This window comes from Piliocolobus tephrosceles, chromosome 2 (assembly GCF_002776525.5).
Source record: "Piliocolobus tephrosceles isolate RC106 chromosome 2, ASM277652v3, whole genome shotgun sequence".
Classification (NCBI taxonomy): domain Eukaryota; kingdom Metazoa; phylum Chordata; class Mammalia; order Primates; family Cercopithecidae; genus Piliocolobus; species Piliocolobus tephrosceles.
Window position 1 is genome coordinate 147,766,674 of NC_045435.1, and position 27,733 is coordinate 147,794,406.

General features: G+C 38.1%; 1 protein-coding gene across 3 annotated transcripts in view; it reads right to left on the reverse strand.

Annotated features, from left to right (window-relative positions):
- Window positions 1–428: 428 nt before the first annotated feature.
- The window catches only part of KAT2B (lysine acetyltransferase 2B), a 117,680-nt gene continuing 90,375 nt past the window's right edge, over window positions 429–27,733 (reverse strand). For 2 of the 3 annotated variants that reach the window (XM_023207309.2, XM_023207311.1), the window contains exons 12-18: window positions 17,985–18,095; window positions 14,584–14,727; window positions 8,545–8,659; window positions 6,924–6,960; window positions 6,622–6,685; window positions 6,441–6,525; window positions 429–2,494 (exon numbers count right to left, since the gene is read on the reverse strand). In XM_023207309.2, coding sequence (XP_023063077.1) covers window positions 2,301–2,494; window positions 6,441–6,525; window positions 6,622–6,685; window positions 6,924–6,960; window positions 8,545–8,659; window positions 14,584–14,727; window positions 17,985–18,095 — 750 coding nt within the window. In that variant the 3' untranslated portion in view covers window positions 429–2,300. The remainder of the gene's footprint in view (window positions 2,495–6,440; window positions 6,526–6,621; window positions 6,686–6,923; window positions 6,961–8,544; window positions 8,660–14,583; window positions 14,728–17,984; window positions 18,096–27,733) is intronic. The other variant, XM_023207310.2, reaches the window with a different exon arrangement.

Below are 27,733 nucleotides of genomic sequence, written 5' to 3' on the forward strand. Positions count from 1 at the left end.
GTCCTCTCAAACCCCAAAAGGATATAGTATTCTTTCCTACAGACATCATTTTGAATAACATTAAAAGCTCATATGGGAGATGTTTAAAAATCAGCTGTATTTCTGTCTCATTCATATATTTCACAGATGCAAAGTATAAAAACATAATTCTTTTAATTTCTAAACCAACAACACTCTTCTTTCAATGGATCATTTTTGTTATTGTTTAGTGGGTGAGTGGGTAAGATGCAGTGGAAAACTCAAAAGACAGAGTAAGCTTCTCTCCTGAAAACCTCTTACTGATGAGATACGGATTTTTATGAAACCTCCCCCAAATGCAACAGAATGCTTAAGATCTAAGGTTTAAGGATTCAACTGATGGTCATCAACCAGATCATAATTTGTTCTGTTAACCTCAGCCTACTGAATGAATAAAACACACTACAAGATTGGAAGCTTTTTAAAATATAATTTAAAACTATTTTGTACCAGTACAATATATTAATTTTACAAATGTAAAATTTTATCAGCTGTTAAAGCATTTGCAAAAACCACACATTCTACTTCAGCTTTATTGCACAATATCTATAAGAAAATATTAATTTTTAAATTAGAAAACATAAAAATGCTTTCAATATAGAAGAGACAATCTGATTTTAAAGACAATACTCTATAAGAATGTCTACTCAGAAAATAACAAACTTTCACAGGATACCAGGCTGGACAGATGCTTCAGCAGATCCGGTACAAAGCACTGTTTAAAACCAGTCCAAGATACTTAATCCAAACTGTATCATCATTCTTCATTAGAAATCTAGACACCACTCATGGTGGTTTCTTATACTTTAAAAAGTTGAGGCATTTTCAGTGTGAGCATTCTGAATATCTGTTACATATCAAAAACAATACTTCCAACTCAGCCATTTGCGGGGGTCTTTTTCCTTCATGCAGATTATTACTGGCAACTGTTTTTAATGACTATTCATGACCATTTTATTTATGCTGATAGAAAACATCAAGTTAAATACACTTTTAAAAGTTTGTCCTTTACAAAAATCAGTTTATAAATTTGCATCATAAAAAATTAGTGTTGAGACCATCAAGATGGCCTTCATTTATATGGCTGTATATTAGTTGGTTTTCCCAGAGCTGGGATGGCAGATGTCTCACTTTTCTATGTAGTGTAATCAGGAAATAAATCCAAGCACTAAACTGGAATCCCAAGATAGATTAATAAGGTTGCATGATGGATTTTAGGGGGTTATGACCCTGGACCCATATACTAATGTGGGTGTTAAAATACTGACAGCAAACCGTGGTGGGAATTTAATTTACCTCAGACAATAAACATAATCTGGAGACATAAAAAGGAAAATGTTCATTTACATATTATCAGTGTGGCTGTATCATAGAAAAGAAAAAAAAATTTATTAGAACAAGGATTCACCAGATGGATACATATATAGACCACACATCTTTTCCTGTTAAAGCATGTTGATTCAATCTCATGTGTTTTCAAGTTTATGCCTTTGTGGCCAGGGAAATTATCTTTTGGAACTTATGGCCTGCATAAGCAAAGTCAAATACGATATCACACATTTGTGTAGAGAAAATAATTATTAAAATAGTGGTTATGTACTAACAAGTTTGTTGCAGGTAGACAGAATTATCAAAAACCTAAATGCTTATTTAAAAAGTTTGCATTATGTAGAATTTCTTCCTTAGGAATCAAAGCAGTTGCTTTCCTGGAACTGCATTTTTCAGAACTGCTCAAAGCACCTCATCTAGACGAGTGTTTTAAAAAATATATATAAAAAGTCTATAATGAGACTTCAAACATCACATATTTCACCTCTTACAGGGTTTTTTAAAAATCATGTATCCCTTCCTTAAAGTCCTTCAGAATAAAATAAAAATAAACTCTCACATTCCATTAGAAAAAAATGGAAACATTCATGGTCTGAAAATTTTATGAATTTCCCCAAATTTTGCTACTATGTGCAATTTCCTCACACACAGGTTTTGAGGAAACCCCTAATCATCTATCATGGAATAGTCAGCTAATGGACATGCCATAGAAAATTTACCTTAATAGTAGTAAATAGATTAAAATCTATTCCATAAAATAAAAATGTCCTATGACTTCAATTTAAATACGTATCTGAAAAGCTAAAAGGAGGTTTTTTTTGTTTTTCAAAAGTGCTAATTATTACATTTACAAGTCTCTTCAATACACCATGTCCAATTCTTTGTAAAAAACTAAACCACCTTGCTTTAGGCACACTGCTTGATGAGTTTCTAAGAAGCAGAGGGGAAAAAAATCACTTGTCAATTAATCCAGCTTCCTTAATTTTACTGAAGAAGAATTTCTCCAGGATATTGGCACATTTGTAGTATTCACTCTCAGGGGGGTTGTACTCTTTGCAATTGGTAAAGACTCGCTGTAAGTCTGCCATGAATAATTTCTTAGACACGTAGTACCTATTCTTGAGGCGTTCACTCATGGTTTTCAGATCTGCACAGGAAAAAAAAATATTAGCAATCTTTGACTCATTTTAAACAGCAGCTGATAAAACTGGGACTGGGAAAGAAATCTATGTTGTTGGTTTGATTACATTTTTATCATCCCAATGCTTTTATTTAAGAGAAATTCTTATGATCAAGGAAAACAGTTCTTAAATCTTATGTTCATTCTCTTGTGGGTTTTTTTAAAATGTCAAATCACAGCCATTTTAGCATTAAAGGGACCATTATTAGTCATCTGGTTCAATCCCCTATTCAGCACAAGGAAGCTAAGTAGATTAGCAACAATAAGTATGATGAACTGACTACTGTTAGCTATTCATTCAGAATTACACAGAAGAAGCTCTATCTATATGGAGCAGAGCAGGTGGAACGTTGGTATTGAATCATTTAATTACTTCAAACTATCAGACTGCGTTTGTTTCACTAAACTCACAGTTGTTTTGGTGTCATATAGATAAAGTAGAGAAACTAATAATAAATACATCTGTGAACACACCAGTGACCTTGCATGTAAAATGATTCAAATGAATTTTGCTTCAAGCTCCATCACTGAAATAAGAGTAACAAACTTCATTTAAACACACCAGTGACCTTGCATGTAAAATGATTCGAATGAATTTTGCTTCAAGCTCCACCACTGAAATAAGAATAACAAACTTCATTTAATAATCTATTTTCTAAAGCAAGTAAGCCTTGTGAGACTATTGCAAAGAATTTCCCAATATAGCTGCTTGCTTTAAATTGCAGAACTTTACAGGTGAAAACAGTACTCCAGCTAAACTGATAAAACTAAAGAGGGGTTTCCTCAGTCCTCACTGTCAGGACTAATTTAAAGAATTATATGCAGATTAGAATAGATGCTAACATTTGTCTATTTATGGTTCCGTGGTTGTCTTGAAGTCTGGCTTTATTGTTAAAAGCTATAATTGCATGAACTATGTGTGGAAAAATAAGTCAAATGGGGGGGGGGAACACTTTTGACTACCAATATCCCAAATTCTAAATATGTTACAAAATTTCCAGGGGGAAAGAAACCTATAACCAAATACACTGGGATCATCATTTAATAAGGTAAGTAAATTGATGTACAATATCCCCAAATGGGAAGAAATTCATTTGCATCAATATCCTAAATCCACCACAAAAGCATCAAAGAAGAAATGGAAAAAAGCTGCTTCTGCCTATCTCTTGATTAAAGCCTATCTCGGTTAGAGTGTATGTCATCACATCTATAAATTCAACTTTCAACTTCTCTTTCCTCTCTAACTAAAACAGTTTGGAGAGAGAGAAAAATCTAAAATCATTAAGAAACACAAAGACTCATCAAATCCACACTAAATGTCCCATCCAAGTGTGACTAAACAGATCAAAATGTTCTCTCATTTAAGGAAGAAAAAAACAATGAAATTGGCCCTAAGTAAAAGTAGATGTGTACATTCCTTTTATTTTTTCCACCTAAATGTCTACCACTTAAGATATGCTGCCCAATATAATATTTATAACATTTTAAAAGGAAGAAACATGTACCCCCAAAAAAGGTGGAGGGGGAGCAAAAGGATGACACAACACAAAGAAGTTTGTCCAAAAGCTTTCGAACTACTTTTAGGAGGTGGGTAAGAAAAGATGGAGAGAGCCTAAAATGCAACAGAAACAAAGCAAGAATTATGGAGGTGTCTGGACTTTTCTGAATAACTATAAACAATTCTGAATACTTCCTTTCTATTCTATAGCTATAGATAGCATTTTTCTTCCTCTGGCCTTCTTCGAGTTTTTTCAATTGACAAAATGAGGTGGGTTAAAAAAGGTGACTAAATATAGGTGGTACCAAATATAGAGACACCATTAAATTATTCTGTTTTCATGTCCCTTCCCCTCAATTTGGGAATTCTGGATAAGCAGGAAAACCCTGCCTAGCCATCCATGGGTAACAAGAAGTCATGCTTGGGCCAGACTATACAGGTGATGTCCAGTGTGTGACTCCCTAAATAAAACAGGTTAGATCCCATCCATATGAGAGAAAATCCCATCCATTTTTAGAATATGGGGAAAGAAAAGTAACGTTATTAGAAAAATCAAATAAGGAAACAATGGGAAAATGTAAAATTATTGATTTGTCATTCTTGTCTTCAAATACAAGATAATCTTGGGGACAAAACTAAATATTTTACTCAGCATCTAAACAATACCAAGAAAAAAAAATACTGCCCTACTGAAAAACACCATTTATAGCTTTAATTAAGTTTGTCCAGCACACCTTTCAGCCCATCATTGGCCTTGCTCAATTAGGTCAGTTTTCCCCCCGTGAGACTCAGCTATGCACACAGGTGGTATCCAACTGGAGAAGTTCACAACCTTCACAGGCTGGACCAAGCAAAACACTTTCAGAAAGCAGGCTGTAAGTAGGCTATGATCCATGGGATCTGCTAGACCTATCACTGCACGTCTTCAGAATGCATGTGGACAAGGGCTGAAAGGGCCCCAAACTGACACAACTTCCCATGAGGGTTTCACAAAAGAAGCTGAGACGGTCCAGAGAAGAGGATACAAAAATCAGTTAATTTATGGTTAGAAATAGACACAAAGACTTTTAACATATTTTGCACATAGTGGACAATACTGATTCCCAAATCAGCCTTCCATTCGGAATTCTAGACTGACTCAACCCTACCCTTTATTTTCTTGTACTCAAATAAATAGTGGTAAGGCAGAGAGAAGAGGGAAAGAAAAGCATATAGGTGTGTGTCCACTTTAAGGGGTGTGAGCTACTGAAATCATTACTACAAATATATAAAATATTCATGTGAAACATTTAAATGCTATAGAAAACACCTATAAATAACTCAGTTATCAAGGAGCTAATGCATCCCTTTCACTCTTCCTTTTCACATTTTTAATACTTCCATAATTTTTTTGTTGTTGTTTTGTTTTGTTTTTTGAGACGGGGTCTCCTTCCAGTGCCCAGGCTGAAGTGCAGTGGTGCAATCACAGCTCACTGCAGCCTCAAACTCCTGGGCTCAAGCGATCCTCCAACCTCAGCCTCCCAAGTAGCTGGGGCCTCAGGCGTGTGCCACTGCACCTGGCTAATTTTTTACTTTTTGTAGAGACAGGGTCTCACTACCTTACCCAGGCTGGACTTCCACAATTCTTAGCACCTGGAATAGATTACAAGTAGAAAAGAGACAGAAGACTCTGGCTCTCTCCAAAAATATGGCCACATAACTGATAAAAACAAAACATTTCAGCTAGCTGTCACCCACACAATGCCAAATTAGTTTAATTTGAGCGTTCTCAATTGATTCAATTAATCATTCATTTTAGCATAGTGTGGGCAAAGCACCAAACTGCACAATTCTACATTTCTGAAGACATCCTTTTTTGTTTGATTTTGGATATGAGACAAAGCTTAAAATAAAGAGTATATACAGTGACATTAACAGTACCCATCAAGGGCATGGAAAATCCAGAATTGTGATAAGTAGAATTTCTCCCTCTAAAAGCACAGCAGTCAAGTAGTTTAACTTCTTTCATTATTATCTTGAATAATTATTAAAAGGAATACCTATTTACAACAGACTCAAAGCATATCAAGAGGATAAGCTGATGTTTTCTATTTGCACCAAACAGTTAGAATATAAGCAAAGTTATATCTAAAGTACCAGCTCTCATATCTAGTGCTATCTGCAGTTACCCTGGATTTTCTGTGTCTTTGTCGTTAAGCTCATGTGGGCCTAAACGACAGCTGCAGAATGTCTCTAATGAACACAGCCACCCACTTCTCTGCCATCACTGCCCCTCCACGGTGCATGGAATCCCACCACCCGTCATACACTTCCTACCCTAAACAGAGGAGTACAAATCAACCTCAGCAACCATTTGTCCCCCACACCGCCATCCAGAGTTTTAAATCTATACTTAGAAAATGTTAATGGCATTACCCATGGGGAACCTTATAACTTCATAATATCCCGGAGCTTCTGTTCTCTTCACAGGTTCCATGAAGGGCCAAGCGCTTTGATGGCTCTTGGGTAAAGAAAAAAGTAAGGTATCTAATATGGTAATTCCATGTGGGAAATCATTTCAAAATATGTGCATGAGGTGAATAAAGAGGACACCCACCTTCACCTGCTGGAGGATGCTCTTGAGCGTGCTGTAAAGCTGGTCAGGGTCTCTGGGCTCTTTACTTGAAAGGAAAAAGGGAAACAAGGAGCAATGATTAGATTTTTACCCTATTGCCAGCTATTACTATTCAGCTTATTCTTACAAAAACCTAAAATTGGAATCATTCCAGAATGTTTTAGGAAACTCAAAACCCACCAACTGTTGTGTGAGTGACTACAATTAGTTTGCCCATTTTCTTTAAGTTGCTGGGTGGGGGGAAAAATCACTTCCATTAACATCCTTTTGCCTGTCATACTTACCTTTTCTCTTTTCCACTGTGTTTCCAGCCTGTCTCTCCTATACGTCAACAAAATGAAACACTGAATGAGAAGTGCTTTTGGTCAAGAGAGTAACATAGTTAATATTTATCAAAAACAATAAATTACAGGCATGCCTCAATAAAAATCTACTTCTGAGAAAAGACTGAAATTAATGGCAATTAGTTACTTCCTTATACCGCTAACAATATAAAACATTTCCAAGACTAACAACACTGCCCCATATGTTACTGTTTTTAAAGCAGGAACACCAACCTTTCAGTGGAGAGCATAGAAAATAAATATGTACAGTACTGTGGGCATGTGTATTTTTTAAACTGAAAGTCAAATGTTTTGCTGATGACCCTGTAAAAGAGTTAAGCTGTTATTTTAGGTCAGAACAAACTCTGTCCTGGTCTCTGTTCTATTTGGCTAAGGCCCTGCTTGTAATGCAAGAAAGTTTAGTGTAGCAGATAGAAAACAGCCTGGAGTCTGACAGATCTGGATGTGATTTCCTGTTCTTTCCTTAAAAGGTAACTCACCCTAAATAAGAGTAAGTTGTCTCTCAGTTTATCGATCTATAAAACAGAACCCTAAAAATCAGGTGGTTTTTATCCCTATTGAGAGTAGTTGATGTACAAAAAAAAAAGCACAGATAAATGTGTGGCACAAGTAGGCATTCAATGATCTGGTTGCTATTATGTCATTAATAGAGATATTACATGGAAGTAGAATTTCTGGATTTAGCATAAAAGTAAGACATCCCAGAGGGCAGATGTAATAAAGTGATATATCTTGCCAAAATAACATTTTATTTTTTCTGGAAAATTTTTGCTTGTTTGATTTTGTTTTGTTTATTAATGCCTAAATATATTAAAAAGAACTTGGATTTCAACTGAATAAAATTGCCAAATGATATTCAATGGCTTTTGACCTATAAAAACAACTATTTGGTATGGTTTGAGCCAATACAACTCAACTCTAACATACAGCCAAGAACCCTTAGGAAAACTACTGTAAAATAGGGAATATGAAACAAGGTATACAATTTCCATCATGTATAACAAATAATACTTTTTAGAAGTTTGGGGAGACTAGTTTAGTCAAGCACTGACCTTGGAGCTTGCAACCCTGGTGGCAATGAGACACGGTGCAAACAGTAAGTTGTTTGGACATCAGAACTGGGCTGCTTCTAATTCTGACCGTTACTGGCTATGTGCCCTTTAGCAGTAAATGATCTAACTGCTTTGGAACTCGATTTCCCCATTTATAAAATAGGATTCCCTGCTTTCAAGGTTGCATATGCGTAATAATTCGCACTGTGCTACAAAGAGCAGACTCTTAATAAATGGTGGATATTAACAGCTATTACAAGGGGGCATCTAAGCTCCCTTTGGTTTGTTTGTATTGGGTGGTAGGGAAGACATAACAGGATGACATTTGCTGCCTTTCTTAAAAGACTAGAGATAACACAGAGACAGGGCAATATAGCTTTCCAAGTTACTGCATTCTGGAAATTGTTTCAAACACAAATCACAGCATTACTAAAAAATTTCACTTTTAAGACTCCGTCTCAAAAAAAAAAAAAAAAAAATTTCGCTTTTAAAAGAAGGTCTATACGTACTAATTCCAGGAATGCTTTCTATAGGAATCTGTCGAACTCCATCTTTAAAACATGAAAGTCCAGGGTAAACTTTTCGAATCTGTGCCTGTTTTCTTTCAATCAGCTTTTTAATTATCTGTAAAGCACAAGAAGGAAATGTGTTTAGGGAAAGAAGTCTATGGATACAGTTCAAGTCAGCCAACCCAATGAAATGTTTTCCTAACAAAACAGTCTTTTTTATGAAATGAGATGGGAGAAAGGGGTGAATGCTATTTAACAGGTAAGATATGAACAGATTATATTATACCATGTCTATTTAGTGACATTCACAAAAACATCTTTGAGTTACTTGTCCCTGCCATCCAGAAAAGCCAATATTGAGAAAACACACAGCCCCTAGGGCCCACTTGTCATCTGTAGCATAACAGCCAATTATTTTGCCCTGCCTCTCTGAGGAGGCTCTGCCAGAATTACAGGAAAGCAGCCCTGAGCATTCACGACTCAGTCAAGTGACAGAATCTCTTCACATCCCATAACTAGGAACTGTTCCCTTCAGACTAGAGAGGCAGGTAAACGGGCCCCAGAAAGTCCCCAACGCCTACAGTAGTTAAAGCTTTACTATTTAAACTTTTCAAGGCTGGAGCTCCAACCTATTCTAGCTGCATCAAAAAAGCAGCTCTATAATAGTAGGCTGTCATGAGAAGAAAGAAAACAATAATACAATTTAAAGTATCATCTATTAAAGCAACACAACCATGACATGAGCCATCACATTGACTGAGAAATGTTAAGAGATGTTTTGTTTGTTGTGTAAAATAATTATTAATATGCTGAGGTAACTACTTCCAAGACAGTGAGGTTATCCCTTAAAAAAAAAAAAAAAAACTAAAAAGTCACCATCCCGGAAATTAAACATATCACAACGAAATTTTGGAAACATGAAACAAAACAATAGAAATCACTAATTGCATTCACAAAGGAAAACAAAAAAATCTACTTCCTGATTGATTTCAAACATATAGCTGGTAAATACTGCAGCATAAATATGTAATCCTAACAGTTAAACAAATAACTTCATAAAATGAATGAGCTAGTAAAAGTATATTCCTAGTAAATCTAGATCAGTGCTGTCCAATAGAGACATAATACAAGCCACTCATGTAATTTAAATTTTTCTACTAGCCGCATTTTTAAAAGGCAAAAAGAAACAAGTGAAATTGACTTTAATAATGTATTTCATTTAACCCATTATATCTAAAATATTGTAACATACAATTGGAAAAAAGTGTAAGATATTTTACATTGCTTTATTCATATGAACTCTTGAAAACCAGAGGATTGGCCAGGCGTGGTGGCTCACACCTGTAATCCCAGCACTTTGGGAGGCTGAGGTGGGTGGATCACTTGAGGTGAGGAGGTCGAGACCAGCCTGGCCAACATGGTGAAACCCCATTTCTACTAAAAATACAAAAAGTTAACTGGGCATGGTAGTGCACACCTGTAATCCCAGTTACACAGGAGGCTGAGACAGGAGAATCGCTTGAACCTGGGAGGTGGAGGTTGCAGTGAACCAAGATTGTGCCATTGCACTCCAGCCTGGGTGACAGACTGAGACTTCCTCTCAAAAAAAAAAAAAAAAAAGAAAAGAAAAAAGGAAAGAAAGAAAGAAAAGAAAATCAGAGGATTTTATGCTTATAGCATGCCTTAATTTTGACTAACCACATATCAAGTACTCAGTGGCCACATGTGGCTAGTGACTGCCACTTTTGACAGGGCTGATCTAGATGGGTGCTTTCCATTTATTTGTAAGTCCAAATCTTCTTTCTTAAAAAATTAAGAATCCCAGCCGGTCGCGAGGGCTCACGCCTATAATCCCAGCACTTTGGGAGGCCGAGGCGGGCAGATCACGAGGTCAGGAGATCGAGACCATCCTGGCTAACACAGTGAAACCTCATCTCTACTAAAAATACAAAAAATTAGCTGGGTGTGGTGGCGGGCACCTGTAGTCCCAGCTACTCGGGAGGCTGAGGCAGGAGAATGGCATGAACCCGGGAGGTGGAGCTTGCAGTGAGTCAAGATGGTGCCACTGCACTCCAGTCTGAGCGAAAGAGTGAGACTCTGTCTCAAAAAAAAAAAAAAAAAAATCCCAAGGGCAATCTCCTAAATAGACACCTTCAGAGAATATGCTGAAGACTGTTTCAATTTGGAAAGTTTCCTTCTCTTCACCAAGGGACTCTCAAATGCAATGACCTACCAGATGGCTTCCACACACCTCACGTAGCACCTTAAAGATTGTGGGCTCCTGAGAAGTGACTGTTAATGGGACTGGGAGGCTTCCTAAGTTCTCTGTACCTCCAGTAATCACTATGGAGAAGAGATCTTTTTTAATTTTAATTTTTTGTTTTCATTTTAGATACAGGGGGTATTATGGGTATATTGTGTGATGCTGAGCTTTGCTCTTCTAATGATCCCACTGTCCAGGTAGTGAGCATAGTACCTGACAGGTAGTTTTTCAACCCTTACTCCTCTCCCTCTCTTGCCTCTTTTGGAAAACCCAGTGTCTACTGTTCCCATCTTTGTGAGCATGTATACCCAATGTTCAGTTCCCACTTATAACAGAAAACATGCAGTATTTTGTTTTCTGTTACTGTGTTAATCTGCTTAGGATAATGGCCCCAGCTAAACCCACACTGCTGCAAAGGACATGATTTTGTTCTTTTTTATGGCTGCATAATATTTCATGGTGTATATGTACTACATTTTCTTTATCCAATCTACCTTTGATGGACACCTGGATTGATTCCATGTCTTTGTTATTGTGAATAGCGCTGTAATGAACATAATAGCACATGTATCTTTTTGGAAAAACAATTTATTTTCCTTTGGTATATACTCAGTAATAGAATTGCTGCATGAAATGGTAATTCTATTTTTAATTCTTTGAGAAATCTCCAAACTGCTTTCCACAGGGGCTGAACTAATCTGCATTCCCACCAAGAGTGTATAAGTATTCCGTTTTCTCCACAGCTTTGCCAACATCTGTCATTTTTTTAACTTCTTAATAATGGCCATTCTGACTGGTGTGAGATGGTGTCACATTGTGGTTTTGACTTGCATCTCAGAAAGGAGATATTTTCATTGTGTTCTAGTATATTATCTTCACCTCCCTAGAAAATATCTTCACTTCAACTCCCTACCATGACCATAAAATCAATGCCTTCCAGATGAAAGTATGTCCTCATCTTCTTCTCCTGAAGTCCATAGCTCAGTCCTGTGATCTACTGCTGTCAGTTTTAGGGTCTCCCGAAGCAGAAAATTTCAGTGGAGTAGTTCCCCATCTCCAATACATCACCCAGTCTTTGCATGTCTCCTTATTAAAAAATTGCATTGAGTTTCCCCATCCTTACTTTGGCTTCTCCAACCCCAATTCCTTGTACTGTCACATGTAGATTAAGATTTAAGAATTTATCTCCCCACCCACCACCTAGCCTATCCACACATACATGTATGCAGGTACACACACACACACACATGAATAGGCACATATATACCCAATTATGCTTGCTCATAGCCTATTTGCACTTTCTCAAATAGTGCCTTCATCACCGACATAACAATGGTCCTACCTGTTCATGTGCCCACAAATCTGTTCACGTTGGACTCTGAGTCTCTGCTAATGCAGATTTCATTACCAGGCTGCCCAGTTCAAAACAAATCTCCCACAAAAAAGTCATGTCAGGTGACATGAGGCCCCTACAGATCCTACCTTTCCCTTGGAGTCAACACTCACAAAGTAGCACTTAACTCTCCACTCTTGGTCCACCTGTTCAACTACACTAGTTTTCTCTCTCTATCTCCATTAATGACAACTACAACTTATTCTGCTCCTGTATACTTTTAGGGGCTAGGAAGTGCCTCAAAATATTCACTGTTTCTTTGCTGCCACCATGAATCCCTACCTTCCTTGAGGGGTTTTTCACAGTTGGAGTAAGTAACGCTTGTAAAAAATCAACTGAATTCTGTGGAAAAAAATACTACATGAATCCAAATATATTTTTATTGAAGTGACTTCAGATAGCTTTTTAAAAAACTAGATTAAGAGCTCCAAACCTCCATCACCCATTCAACGGAATGTGTGAGCGAAGGCTGGAGGCAGAGAGGGAGGGGGAGGAGAGGAGAAAAGAGAAGGGGGAGGGAGCCTTGGCTTCTAAAAAGTTGACTGCTTTGTTAGCCATCTAAAATAGCTCTGCGCTTCTGGCGTTCCCCTGTAGTTTTGAAGGGCTAACAGATCATGTACAATGTGAATTTGCAGGCTCTGCCAAGGGAATCCTGCTCTCAGCTAACACTGTGGGGATGAATTAGTGCTGCTGGGAGGAGGAATGAGGAAAGAGCAGCTGACAGCAGGGTGATGGCTTTAGCTGGCCAGCAACTTCTAATGCCGAACGATGTGCTGCTGAATCCAGACCTGCTCATTAAGCCCCAGAGAGAACAATGAGGAAAGCCAGCTCTTCAGAGAGACAGGGAGAGAGAGGAGCCTGCTGTGCTTTATTAACTCTTCCAAGTGCCTACTTGGAATTCTCTCTTAGGCTGATATCTTTGAACAAAAAGCAACAAAAGTTGTTTTTATTTTCAAATCCAAAAAAAAAAAAAGCCTTTGCTCACTTCCCCAGGAAACATAAGAACCAGACTGAGCCACTTTAAGTAAAAGAAAAATACTTCATGAGTAACTACTATGCACCAGACACTGTGTAAAAAGCTTTAGGGCTGTTACGTAGATAATGCCTGACAAATAACTAAGAACTTGGATTAAGGAGGTTAGTAGAAACCAGAAAACAAAGATGGATAAGACAGATGTCCTCCTTAGCTATTTGTTAGAGAAAAGTGCACTAAACGAATAACAGAAGTATCAAGTGGAATTGATGTGGGATGACACAGCTGCAAACTCCACCCAACTGGGGGCAGCCAGGAGGTGATCCTGTGCTTAACACACAAAGTTCTTTCTTTCAATAAATGGCCTTTGTGTACTCCCCAGTTCTGTTCTTTTCATCATGGGGTTTTTTTTTTTCTGTCTTAGAAAATTTAAATTATTATGTATTCAACTCTATCAACCTTTCCCTTTTACTGCTTCTCTTTTCATTCATATGCATAAAAAATGTCACCTCAATACCAGATAACAAATCACTTAATACCTAGAAAGATAAGCCTTCAGAACTTGCAATGTAAAAGCGGAGATTAACATACACTAAGGTAAATGTCTACTGACGATGAATAATTGAAATTCAAATAGGTGGATCAAACTGATGCTAGAGAAGTTCAGAAGAGTAACTGGAACACACGCTGAAACGGTTTGATTTATGCGTGTGCTGAGTGAAGGGGGTGGCTAATGGACGAAGACACTTTGGAGAACAGTAAATAGATGTATTTGGAGCATTTGGAGATGAAAGTAAAGAGATAGGAGTGGGAACGATAATTGAGGCCAGAATGTAAAATGGCTTGAAGGTGAAGTTAAAATATGCACCATATTTTACACATTTTGTATTTTACACAAATTTAAAAAGTAATGACTCTTGTAGAAATGGTAACCGAGAAAGGAAACAAATCAAGGATACCTTTAAAGAAGAAATCTATGGCCAGGCGTGATGGCTCACACCTGTAATCCCAACACTTTGGGAGGCCGAGGCAGGTGGATCACTTGAGGTCAGGAGTTCGAGACCAGCCTGGCCAACAGGGTAAAACGCTGTCTCCACTAAAAATAAGAAAAATTGGCTGGGCGTGGTAGCACACGCCTGTAATCTTAGCTACTCAGGAGGCTGAGGTACAAGGATTGCTTGGACCCAGGAGGCAGAGATTACAGTGAGCCGAGATAGTGCCACTGCACTCCAGTCTAGGTGACAGAGAGACTCTGTGTTAAAAAAGAGAGAGAGAAGAAATCTAGATAACCCATAGCAAACTGAGAGTTTGCTATCCAGTAAATATGTACACACAGCACCCAAGGAAATGCAACCCACCTCAGCTAAGACCGGCCTGTACAGAGGGTGAGTGAGTCAACCACCTGCTTACCTCCTTCTGCTTTTTAATGATGACAGAAAATTCTGTGTATGGGATCCGTGGATTTAGCTCACACCCCATTAAAGTGGCTCCTTCATAATCCTTGATATAGCCAACATATTTGGTTTTAGGTATTTTAATTTCTTTGGAGAAACCCTGAAAAGAAAGTAAATTCATTCACATGAACACCATGCACAAATATCTACTGAGTGCTAACTATGTTCCAGGCACTATGTGAGGAATCAAGACAAGCTTCTTTGAAGTTCTCATTGTACTATTCTGAAGAGGATTAGCTTAAAACCACCCATGAAGTTCAAAAACACCAGAAATCTAACTGTGTCAACAGGAAGCAAGACAACAGGTTTTTTAAATGGCCCTAATAAAAAGAAAGAAATATTAAAAAGTTTGAAACAGAAACAGGTATTAAGTAAAAATTAGGTTTAATTTTGTACTGAATTACATAATTAAATATGACTGTTGCAAATTTCTCCCAAAGTGGTGAGGGGATCCCCAGGATTCTCAACAAATCAATAACATTGATCTAAATTATCAAAGAAAAGATGGTCAAAAATATAAAGTTATTAGAAACTTAATGTTTCTAAGGAAATGAAATCCTTTCTTTGCAGGCAAAAAAATTCCAGACAGTCACAATGTATGGTTGTTTCAATGACATTAATGCTTTGGAATATACTCATTTACATACTTTAAGCCATAACAACAGACTGCTTGAGAGTATATATTCAAAATTATAAATAATATATTTATAATATAAACATAATTTCCTTAAGCATCTATTTCAGTTATTTGCAGAAAATTACTTGAACTTCAGCACCATCACCAGCAGTTCACTGCCTCATCTTTCAACAAAAACTTATCTTCCAAGTAATTATTGCCATCATCCTCAAAGAGGACTACAGACAAGTCATTTAAGAACCATGGCTGAGATCTCATGCTTTGCACTACAGTTACAGCCGAGGAAAGCTGATGCTCAAGACCTCAGTGAAACAATCCAATTAATTTCTTAGTAAGTTTTACCATAAAAGTTAAAATGCATCTCAAACAATGAGAAGATAACAAATAGGAGATTATTTATCTGTCTTCAGAGCACAAAAAGCTTTCTAATTACATAAGAACATATCAAAAAAAAAAAAAAAAAAGTCTGGCTGAGTGCAGTGGCTCATGCCTGTAATCTCAGCACTTTGGGAGACTGAGGTAGGAGGATCACTTGAGTCCAAGAGTTCAAGACCAGCCCAGGCAACATAGCAAGATTCCCTCCCAACCCCTCGCCATCTCTATAAATGATTTTAAAAAAAAATTGCTGGGCATGGTGGCATGCACCTGAGGTCACAGCTACTCAAGTGGCTGAGGCAGGAGGATTGCCTGAGCCCAGGAAGTTGAGGCTGCAGTGAGCTGTGATCATGCCACAGCACTCCAGCCTGGGTGACAGTGTAAGACCCTGTCTGACAGCAAACCAACAAACAAATCCAAACCAAACCAAGTTCGTACATTTTATGTACTAAAATCTTTAACATTCTGAAGATTTAAAGAAAAAGCCATGAGCAATGTTGAAACAAATATTATCCAAGGTTAATATTGTTATATATAAATAGTTCTCATAAATCAATGTACAACTAAACATTTTTATAGAAAAAGGGACAAAAGAAAATGAATTAGCAATCCAAAAAAGGAACAAATACAAAGAGTTGATAAACATGGAAAAATAAATCAAACTTCACATAAATAAATTCAAACATACACAATCTATTATCTGGAAAAGTGGTAAATTTTTTTTCAGTTACCAACTCCTTTCCTGACTCCCTGATACACTGCTGACAAAAATGGAAACTTTTAAAGTATTTGGCAACACATAACAAAAACGTCTGGAAGCAACTCTACTTCTAGAGATTTATTCAAAGCAAATTATCATCAATGAGGGCAAAACACGTACACAAACACACACCCATACTTATGCACGTTACCTACAAGAAACACCTAAATAGCCAAAAATGTATTGGTTAAAGAAATTATTTTCTATTTCTACAACAAAATCCTAGGAAACCATCAAAATTATTATATACACAAAAATATCAAAAATATATATATATTATATATATAGGTATGAACCAATTTTTATGTTTATATACACACAGAAAAAATATTAAAAAGGTTTATGTCAAAGCATTAGCAGCATAGGTATGAGCTGAGGGGAAAAACAAAGGAAAAATTTTAAAATAAAAAAATCAAAGCATTAACAAAAAGTTTCTTTGGGTGATGGAATTACAAGCCATTTTTCTTTCCTTCTTTTGCTTTATTACATTTTCTACAATGATTATACATTACTTTTATAGTTAGAAAAGTAAATGAGAATGTTTAGGAATTACAAATCACTGTTAAAAAAATATGCAGCCAAAGAATAGTCCTCAAAAAGCTGACGTGAAAACTTATTTTAAGACTTATTTAAAGAGAGACAAGGTCCCACTATTTTGCCCAGGCTGTTTCAAACTCCTGAGCACAGCAATCCTCCCGCCCTGGCCTCCCACAGTACTAGGATTACAGGCATGAGCCACTGCACCCAGCCTGAGCTGAAAACTTCTGATAAGAAACTGTTAGGACAGAGGCCTGGTGAAGTTGCTCATGCCTGTAATCCCAGCACTTAGGGAGGCCGAGGTGGGTGGATTGCTTGAGTCCAGGAGCTCGAGACCAGCCTGGGTAACATGGCAAAACCCTGTCTCTACTAAAAATACAAAAAATTAGCTGGGTGTAGTCACAGCTACTTGGGAGGCTGAGGTGGGAGAATCACCTGAGCCCAAGAGGTCAAGGCTGTGGTAAGCTGAGATTGCACCACTGCAGTCTCAGCCTAGGCACCAAAGTGAGACCCTGTCTCAAAAAAAAAGAAAGGAAGGGAGGAAGGGAGAAAGGAAGGAACTGCAAAGATGGACAGCCAAGCTCCTAGCCCACTATGTGCTGTAGAATCAGTACTGTTTGCAGTTTTTTGTAAACTCCAGGATTTCCTCTCTGCTATTATAAATGGAGGTCTTCCAGAAACTGAATCTGTTTTTCTCATTCACGGAGAATGCTACCCACCAAATTCCAGGACTGGGAATTTCTTATTAGAAACCATATTTTAGAATGTTAGGATACAATATTATACCTCACTGACAGATGACATTCATTCATTCTCTCAACAAATCGTTATTCAGTACTTACTATGTGCTAGTGACACTCTCTAAGCCAGGCTGAAGCTTATTTTTGATAAAATATATTTTGATAAAATATGTTTTATTTTTATATAAAACAAACGTCTGTTCTTATAAGTGGAAAACACTGGGGGAGAAACTTATTTGGAAGAAGGCTACCTGAGAACATATTAAGAAAAGTAATGACAAAACAGTGTTGTGCGGTGAGAAACCAACCTGTTTCTTAAAGTATCCAATTGCATATTCATCTGCATATGTGAGGAAGTTCAGGATGTCATGCTTTATGTGATATTCTTTCAAATGATTCATCAGGTGTGTTCCATAGCCCTGTGTGGAAGTTAATATGATACATTAGATTCTGGAGAAAAATTTTTATAAATCCACCAGGAAATGATGGCGAATTTAGGAGTTTGTACTTTTACGTATTTTACCAACCAGGACCTTTCCTGAAGGAAATATATTGACACCCTTTCTTGCATTTCTTAACTTTGAAAATAAGCTATTAAAAAAACAAATCAAAACCCTTGCTTCAAAGATAAAAATCATCATTTGAAAATATAAGTTTCTAGTTATTTGAAAATAACACACCAGGGCCACAAGTTCCTAACTCAATCTTAAAGATCACTTGCTGAATATTAATATAAAAGTTTTCAGAATGAATGCTGATTATTAATTTCTGCTTATCTTTAAGGTATTTGAGATTCTCAGAAGAAAAAAAGATGCAAATGAAAAGTGCTAATCTTCACTAGAATATTTAGTAACCCAAGTGTTTACTGTAAACCACAAATTGGCAACCCTTTGAAAGAACTGAATCATCACAAACATAGCATTTTATATTTGGTCTTATCAGACCTTTCCAAGTGAGGTCTGAGAAGCCCAGAATCTCTGAATAACTAAAGGTAGTGAACAATGTTGAATAAACTCAGTGACTGAAATATTTTTATAATACAAAGTTTTTTCAGTGACAAAGTTTACAGAAAACATATAAATCTAATGTGATTGTTTCAGAACCTCATGAAGAGAGATAAAAGTAAATCCGGACGGGCGCGGTGGCTCAAGCCTGCAATCCCAGCACTTTGGGAGGCCGAGACGGGTGGATCACGAGGTCAGGAGATCGAGACCATCCTGGCTAACATGGTGAAACCCCGTCTCTACTAAAAAAAAATACAAAAAACTAGCCGGGCGAGGTGGCGGGTGCCTGTAGTCCCAGCTACTCAGGAGGCTGAGGCAGGAGAATGGTGTAAACCCGGGAGGCAGAGCTTGCAGTGAGCTGAGATCCGGCCACTGCACTCCAGCCTGGGCAACAGAGCGAGACTCCGTCTCAAAAAAAAAAAAATTAAAAAAAAAGTAAATCCAAGCATCCAGACAAAAATATCTTCACACAAATTTTCTACAATTTGATGGTACATTTTTCTAAGTAACTCAAGTATGCTCCCAGGTATGATCTCATGGAATCACAGTACCTCAAGGACAGAAGGATCTCTGGAAGTCATTTTGTCTAACCCCCTAACCCATATGAGGCTAGAGGTCTTTTGTCATCTATCATGAAAAGGCAATCTGCTAGAACACCTCCGATGTAGGGCAATTCCTTGGTGGTGACATAGACCAATTCATTTTCAGGTATTATATGGTTGGAAATTCCTTCCTAACATTCACCCAAGATCTGGTCATGGTTATTTCTACTTCTTGGACTTAGTTCTACTCCTAGAGTTACAAAGACTGATTCCTGCTTTTAACAGCCCTTCAAGCCTTTGAAGATTATACTCTCTCACACATGCCCATCCATACTTCCCCAGTCCCAAGCCAAGCACCATCAAGGTTATAGTCATTCCTCATATGGCATGACTGAATGACACCTCATCAAACTAATCACATTTTTTTTTTTTTTTTTGGACAGAGTCTTGCTCTGTCGCCCAGGCTGGAGTGCAGTGGCACAATCTTGGCTCACTGCAAGCTCCGCCTCCCAGGTTCATGCCATTTTCCTGCCTCAGCCTCCTGCATATGTGGGACTACAGGTGCCCATCACCACACCTGGCTAATTTTTTGTATTTTTAGTAGAGAGGGGGTTTCACCGTGTTAGCCAGGATAGTCTTGATCTCCTGACCTCGTGATCTGCCCACCTCAGCCTCCCAAAGTGCCGGAAGCCACTGTGCCCAGCCACTAATCACTTTTTTCAGAGCTTTTTCTAATATCATAATGCCTTTCTAAAGCATGGATCCTATGACCAAGCATAATAATAAGGGGACAGTATGTCCAGTAAACAGAACAGTATCATCATCTCCCTCTTCTGCAAATTATTCTTCCATTTATGTCACCCAAAGACATTTTAGTTTTTAGCTTTTCCCAAACATATCACAATACTGAACACAGACAGTTTGAATAAAACGTGGATAAAAAGACAAATTAATTATTTCTCTCCTTGAGGAAACGATAGGAAAATGGGGAAGATAAACATATAAACACACGTGTAGAGAAGGGGCATACTATTCAACAGAGTAGACACTAGCCTCATGTGGCTATTGAGCAATTGATATGAAACTAGTCCAGTTTGAAACGTCCTGAAGTATAAAAACACACTAGGAAAAAAATTCTCATTACTAACATTTTATACTTATTACGTGTTGATAAGACAATAAGAAATGTCAAAATTTATTTCACCTGTTTCTTTTTACTGTTTTTAACATGGCTACTCAAAATTTTGAAATTACATATGTGACTTGCATTTGAGGCTTGCATTACATTTCTGTTATGCAGTATTGGTACAGAGTGATACATTTGTATCTTCAATAGTGTGCCAGGTGTAGTGGCTCACGCCTATAATCCCAGCACTTTGGGAGGCTGAGGCGGGTGGATTACAAGGTCAGGAGATCAAGACCAGTCTGGCCAACATGGTGAAACCCCATCTACTAAAAATACAATAATTAGCTGGGCGTGGTGGCATGTGACTGTAATCCCAGCTACTTGGGAGGCTGAGACAGGAGAACGGCATGAACCAGGAAGTCGGCGGTTGCAGTGAGCCGAGATCTGAGCCAAGATCATGCCAACGCACTCCAGCCTGGCGACAGAGTGAGACTCCATCTCAAAAAACAACAACAAACAAACAAAACAAAACAATAGTGCAAAAGACCATAATCAAGGTGGTAAAGAGAGGGGGAATAGAAGGAAAAGAAATGTTTAAGCTAGGCCTTAAAAAAGTTTTTCAAATTGGAAACAAGAGAAGGAAATGGATTGGAAATCTAAATGTAAAGTAAAATAAACCTTTACAAAAGTATTATAAAAAGATATAGGAAAAGTGGACATACAACTTAGGGATACAAAAAGGCTTCTTAAAGAAAATATAAAGTGCAAAAGCATGAAGTAAAAGACTGACTATTAAGTAGAATACCTCAAATTTTAAAACTTCTTCAAGGCACCATAAATAATCAAAGATACCATAAACAAAAGACAAATTAGGGGGTGTAGCTGCAACATATATTACAAAGATTTAATATCAAAAATACATAAATATCTTCTATAGAATCAATACAAAAAAAGAGATAGAATAAAAGAAAATTTGTCAAAGGATAGAACAAGAATATTACCAGTAAATACAAGCGATATGTTCGACCTCAATAGTGATCAGAGCACTCTACCATAAAATGAAATATTTCACTTGACGGTATGCAAATATGTTTACAGTTTATGTACCCAGTGCCAGTAATGGTAGGGACAACTATTCTCTCCAACACCACTGGTGAAAAATGTAAACTGGTAGACCCACTGAGAAGGCAATCTGGAAATAATTTTTTAAATTTAGACTGGCTATATTAATTCATATAGGAATTCTGCTTCTCAGTGTCTAAGGAAACATTTCCAAACAGAGCATTGTTGGTGATAGAAAATTACTGGAAATAAGCATATATGTCTTCAGTAGAGAAATGATTACATAAATTATGGTGCATCCATATTATAAAATACTGTACAAAAAGAACAAAGTAGCTATATATCAGCATTAATAGAAATTCCTGCAATTATGAAAATGTTCTTTATCTATGCTATCCAATACGATAATGATTAGTCACATGTAGCTACTGAGTACCTGAGTAACCAAGGAGGTAAATATTCATTTTAATTTAATGTATCTAAATACAAATTTAAACAATCACATACAGGCACTGAAGCTGAAAGGTCTCTAAGACAATGTTAAGTTTTTTTCCAGTAAGGCAATGCATACAATATGAATGCCATTTATTTAAACGGGAAAGAAAACAGCAACAAAAAAACACACAACCACCTCTTATCTGTAGGTTCAGTAAGTTCCAGTACATGTTTCAATACAAAAGTACCTGGAGGAATGTGTACCAAGCTGACAAAAATAGCAGGATGGTGGTGTGAAGGGGAAATGGGACTTTTGTTTTATCTGAAAATGTATTTGCATATGTCTTACATAGTTAAAAATTATTTAAAAAAAATTTTTTTTAACTAGAGGAAAGCAAACAGTTGGCCAGTTGGAGTGAACTGCATGTGCACAGGAAAAGTAACGTCTAAAAATTAGTAAGAAATGTGTCTTCTGATGAAATTCACTTTAACATGGATGCCAATGCAAGAGAGATTATGGTGTATGTACCATCTTGTAAGGAGTTAATAGAAACTATAAATTTGTCCCCCTCATCCACAATCCAATTAATTTTACTCAAGAATAACAATGGTTCTTTGGTAAATAGCTTCTCAAAACCTGCATAAGATATTTTTCATCAGTGACCACAAATTTGTCATCTCTCCAAAAAACTTTTCCAGATTCCAAGTTGCTTGTGAGAAGGGGCTCTGTCTTTTAACTTGAACTTCCGCTGTATCTAACTAGTATTTGTGACTAGCAGTCATGGTAGTTTAAGTACTGCCTTGGTTAGAGAGGCAGTGACAACATAAAGCTATTATAAGCAAATGTTTATTTAGATTTTAACCCCAGAACTCTTTCTCCTTGTTTGTACACCTTTGTTTTTACCTGCCATCAAAAGGATTATTTTCTAACTATCTGATAACTTCAGTGTTTATTTAAATATCTATTATGGTAAACAAACATTATCTACATAATTTTAAAGCTGCATATAATGTCGGATTTTTTTTTTTTTTTTTTTTTTTTTTGAGATGGAGTTTCACTCTTGTTGCCCAGGCTGAAGTGCAATGGCTCAATCTCGGCTCACCGCAACCTCCGCCTCCGGGGTTCAAGTGACTCTCCTGCCTCAGCCACTGAGTAGCTGGGATTACAGGTACGCACCACCACGCCCGGCTAATTTTGCGTTTTTAGTAGAGACAGGGTTTCACCATGTTGGTCAGGCCAGTCTCGAACTCCCAACCTCAGGTGATCCACCTGCCTTGGTCTCCCAAAGTGCTGGGATTACAGATGTGAGCCACCGTACCTGGCTAGATTACAAGATATTCCAAAATCAGGAGAGGAGCTTCAAGTAAACTCTCGAATGTTATCTTGTGTTTTCAGCACAGTGAATCCACATACAAATCTAATTTAAAGAATTCACAGGAATTTGTTTATCAGCGTGATTCTCCAAAATGACCAAACATAGACTTTAAAATGCCATTTAGCCAAGATTTTTAATATAGTAAAATAAATACTTAAAACGTCTGCTTATGGTTGGGCACAATGGTGCATGCCTATAATCCCAGCACTTTGGGAGGCTGAGGAGGGAGGATCACTTGAGACCAGGAGTTCGAGACCAGCCTGGGCAACATAGGGAGACCCTATCTCTACAAAAAATAAATTAGCCAGGCACGGTGGTGCACATCTGTGATCCCAACTACTCAGAAGGCTGAGGTGGGAGGATCGCCTGAGCACAGGAGGTCGCAGACACAGGGAGCTGTGATCATGCCACTGCACTCCAGCCTGGGCAACAGAGCAAAACCCCATCTCAAAAAAATCAAAAAATTAAAACAAAAATAAAACCTCTTATGAATTTGCTGTTTTCAATAATGTATGCTACAGCCACTGGGACCCATTCAGTTTTACTCCATATTGGAGCAGTGCTTCCACGTTGCCTAGTGTTGCTGGGTTGGCAGAGCTCAGCAATCTTTATCTTAGACTATATGCCAGTGAAATTGTAAATATCTTGGGCAGTGTGATGTCTCAAAAGTTGTTCATTAATCATTAATGACATAGGACAGTAAAAAGACCAGGAAATTGACCAGGCACACTGGCTCACGACTGTAATCCCAGCACTTTGGGAGGCCAAAGCAGGTGATCATCTGATGTCAGGAGTTCGAGACCAGCCTGGCCTATGTGGTAAAATGCCGTCTCTATTAAAAATACAAAAATTAGCCAGGCATGGTGGCTGATGCCTGTAATCCCACCTACTAGGGAGGCTGAGGCAGGAGAATCACTAGAACCCAGGAGGCGGAGTTTACAGTGAACAAAGATCACGCCATTGCACTCCAGCCTGGGCAACAAGAGCAAAACTCTGTCTCAAAAAAAAAAAAAAGACCAGGAAATTAATGGAAGAACTGTTTCTCCCATTCTTACTTCTACTAAAGATTGGTTCTTACCATTAAAACACACACACACACGCACGCATGCAAACACACACACACACAAAACTCATCCATTCTATTTTGTTTTGAAAGACTAATCTTCATTTTCTAAAACTACTGTTTCGAGTCACTTACAAGAAATGATTGCTTTTCTTGTTCTTCCTACTGAGTTTGTGATGCTTGGCCACCTTTTCAAGTCTTTAGAAAATTACATGGTTTGGGGGAAAAAAATGCCTTTCTGGGAAGTAATAAGACAAAGTATCCAATTCATACTAAATACCTTCAGTTTCCCTCTAGTATTCCCTCTAGTGTCCAAGTCAACCTTAATCAACCTTTCCAAACAAGGTGTTTGGTATAGCTATCTTTGAAAATAAAAATTATGCCATCTTTTTCTAAAATTACAAACCAAGGACATATTTTCCAGGTCTTCACCCTAAGAAAAGTCAAATAAAATTTTCCTTTAAATAAGTTCTTATTTTGAACATTAGAAAACATCTGGACATTTGTCACTTCGGCTAGCGGGGAATAATGATAAACACAGCAACAGCACCATCTAAAGACACACTGTCAGAATTCCTTGAAAATGAGCCAGAGATCAGTTTCAAGCAAATATGGGTCTTTACCTCCCCCGGTCAGAATGATGAATGTAAGACTGTTGAATTGCATTTGCCCTTTGATGCTTAGTGCAAAGAGTCAAAGACAAAAAGTTCCACTTGTGCTTTGTGAGAATAAATACATCGCAGCAGCTATAATTGGCACTGAAGCTGGGCGCAGTGGCTCACGCCTGTAATCCCAGCTACTCAGGTGGCTGCAGCATGAGAATCAATCGAACCCAGGAGGCGGAGGTTGCAGTGAACAGCTCACATCACTGCACTCCAGACAGAGTGACAGAGCAAGACTCTGTCTCAAAATAATAATAATAATGATAATAATTTTAAAAATGGGTACTGTGACCAGAGAGTGAAGCTGTTAATGAAAGCTACAGTACCAACAGCACAGGCTGTACCCCTAATGCAGAGAATGATTCCTTTCAGGGACTTATTTTTGGTTTCTATAAATGGCATTGCTTCTTTGAAGCTGAAGGAGTCAAGAAAATACTTAGACTAGCACTGTTCAATACAGGAGCCACTGGCCACATGTGCGTATCAAGCACTTGAAAGGCAGCTTGTCTAAATTGAGAGGTGTTGTAAATGTAAAATACATGCTTGGTTTCAAAGAGTTAGTACAAGGCTGGGTGTGGTTGCTCACGTTTGTAATTCCAGCACTTTGGGAGACCAGGCAGGCAGATCACCTGAGGTCAGGAGTTCAAGACAAGCCTGGCCAACATGGTGAAACCCCATCTCTACTAAAAACACAAAAATTGGCCGGGCATGGTGGCATGTGCCTGTAGTTCCCAGCCACTCGGGAGGCTGAGGTGGGAGAATCACTTGAATCCGTGAGGCAGAGGTTGCAGTCAAGATCACGCCACTGCACTCCAGCCTGGGAAACAGAGTGTGAGCCTGTTTCAAAAAAAAAAAAAAGAGGCCAGGCACGGTGGCTCACACCTGTAATACCAGCACTTTGGGAGGCCAAGGTGGGTGGATCACGAGGTCAGGAGATCGAGAGCATCCTGGCTAACACGGTGAAACCCTATCTCCACTAAAAACACAAAAAATCAGCCGGGCGTGGTGGCAGGCGCCTGCAGTCCCAGCTACTCAGGAGGCTGAGGCAGGAGAATGGCGTGAACCTGGGAGGCGGAGCTTGCAGTGAGCCGAGATGGTGCCACTACACTCCTGCCTGGGTGACAGAGCGAGACTCCTTCTCAAAAAAAAAAAAAAAAAAAAGACAGTACAGAACAAAGAATGTAATGTAAAAGGTCTCCATAATTCTTCGTGATGCTGAATGGCTGTCGCAGTTATACTAATAACACTTTGGATATATGGGTAAAATAAAATATATTTCCAAAATTAATCTCACTGGATTCCACTTGCTTTTCTTAAAAAAAATATATAACTACCAGAAAATTTAAAAGCACATATATGTGTGCTTTTATAACCTCATATTTGCAAGTTGCTTTATATTTCTATTGGACACATTGCTTTAGACCTTCCAATAATTCTTCTCAGCAGCCATCTTAATCCTGAGCTGCTAATCTTTAGTCTGCCCATGAAAATCCTAAATGAATAACAAAGTTGTTTTTTTTTTTTTTTGAGATGGAGTTTCACTCTCCACTGCCCAGGCTGGAGTGCAGTGGTGTGATCTCAGTTCACTGCAACCTCTGCCTCCTGGGTTCAAGCGATTTTCCTGCCTCAGCCTCCCAAGCAGCTGGGATGACAGGCATGTGCCACCATGCCCAGTTAATTTTGTGTTTTTAGTAGAGATGGGGTTTTACCACATTGGTCAGGCTGGTCTCAAACTCCTGATCTCAGGAGATCCACCCACCTCAGCCTCCCAAAGTGCTGGGATTACAGGTGTGAGCCACTGCGCCCAGCCCTAAGTGAATAACGTTCTAAGGACACGTTTTCTGGTTCCCTTTTCTTAAAAGCAAGAAAGTAGAACAGGACAAGGTCTCGATGAGAGCTCTTTCTGTCAATTCAGAGTCTAGTTTATTCTTGCCAGATTGCGGCACCAACTGCAATACCAATAAAACATGGACACAATTCCCGGAAAGGAAGGGACCTAGGCCAAAGACAACTGGGAAGGTAAATTAGCAACATAAAAAACAAAACAAACCAAAACAAAAAGACACTCCAACACACGCCAAACCCTACAGAATAACTTCTGAAATTTATTCATAAATTTACATGACTTCCCTTATAGAATTTCATGACTTCCCTTAAAGAATTTCTTTAGTCCTTGTCTTCCCTTAGGGACAAGGTCATAAGAAATCTTTCTGAAGTGTAAGCTGCCTGAATCATCTTTCTAATCCACATTAACCATATCCTTTCCAGTAGTTCAGTGTCACTAATTGTGATTACGTGTTTGTGTGTGTGTGGGTGTGTAAATTAACAATGAACACTGAGATTTATTTTCAAATATCCCTTCATTTGCTATAGATAGTTGAGTGACACATTGAACTTGTACAGTATCCTGCTACCTTGCCCCAAAGTCCAACAAAGCCTTGGTACAACCCTACTTGTTGGTAGGTGAAACCATTTACTCTTCTCACACACATACACACATACACTCACAGTAAAACAGAGGTCCCCAACCCCTAGACCATTACCAGCCCGTGGCCTGTTAGGGACCAGGCCACATAGCAGGAGGTGAACGGCAGGGAAGTGAGCATTACCGCCTGAGCTCTGCCTCCTGTCAGATCAGTGGTGGCACCAGACTCTCATAGGAGTGCAAACCCTATTGTGAACTGTGCATGCAAGGGATCTAGGCTGCATGCTCCTTATGAGAATCTACCTAATGCCTGATGATCTGAGGTGGAACAGTTTCATCCCAAAACCATACCCCTAGTCTGG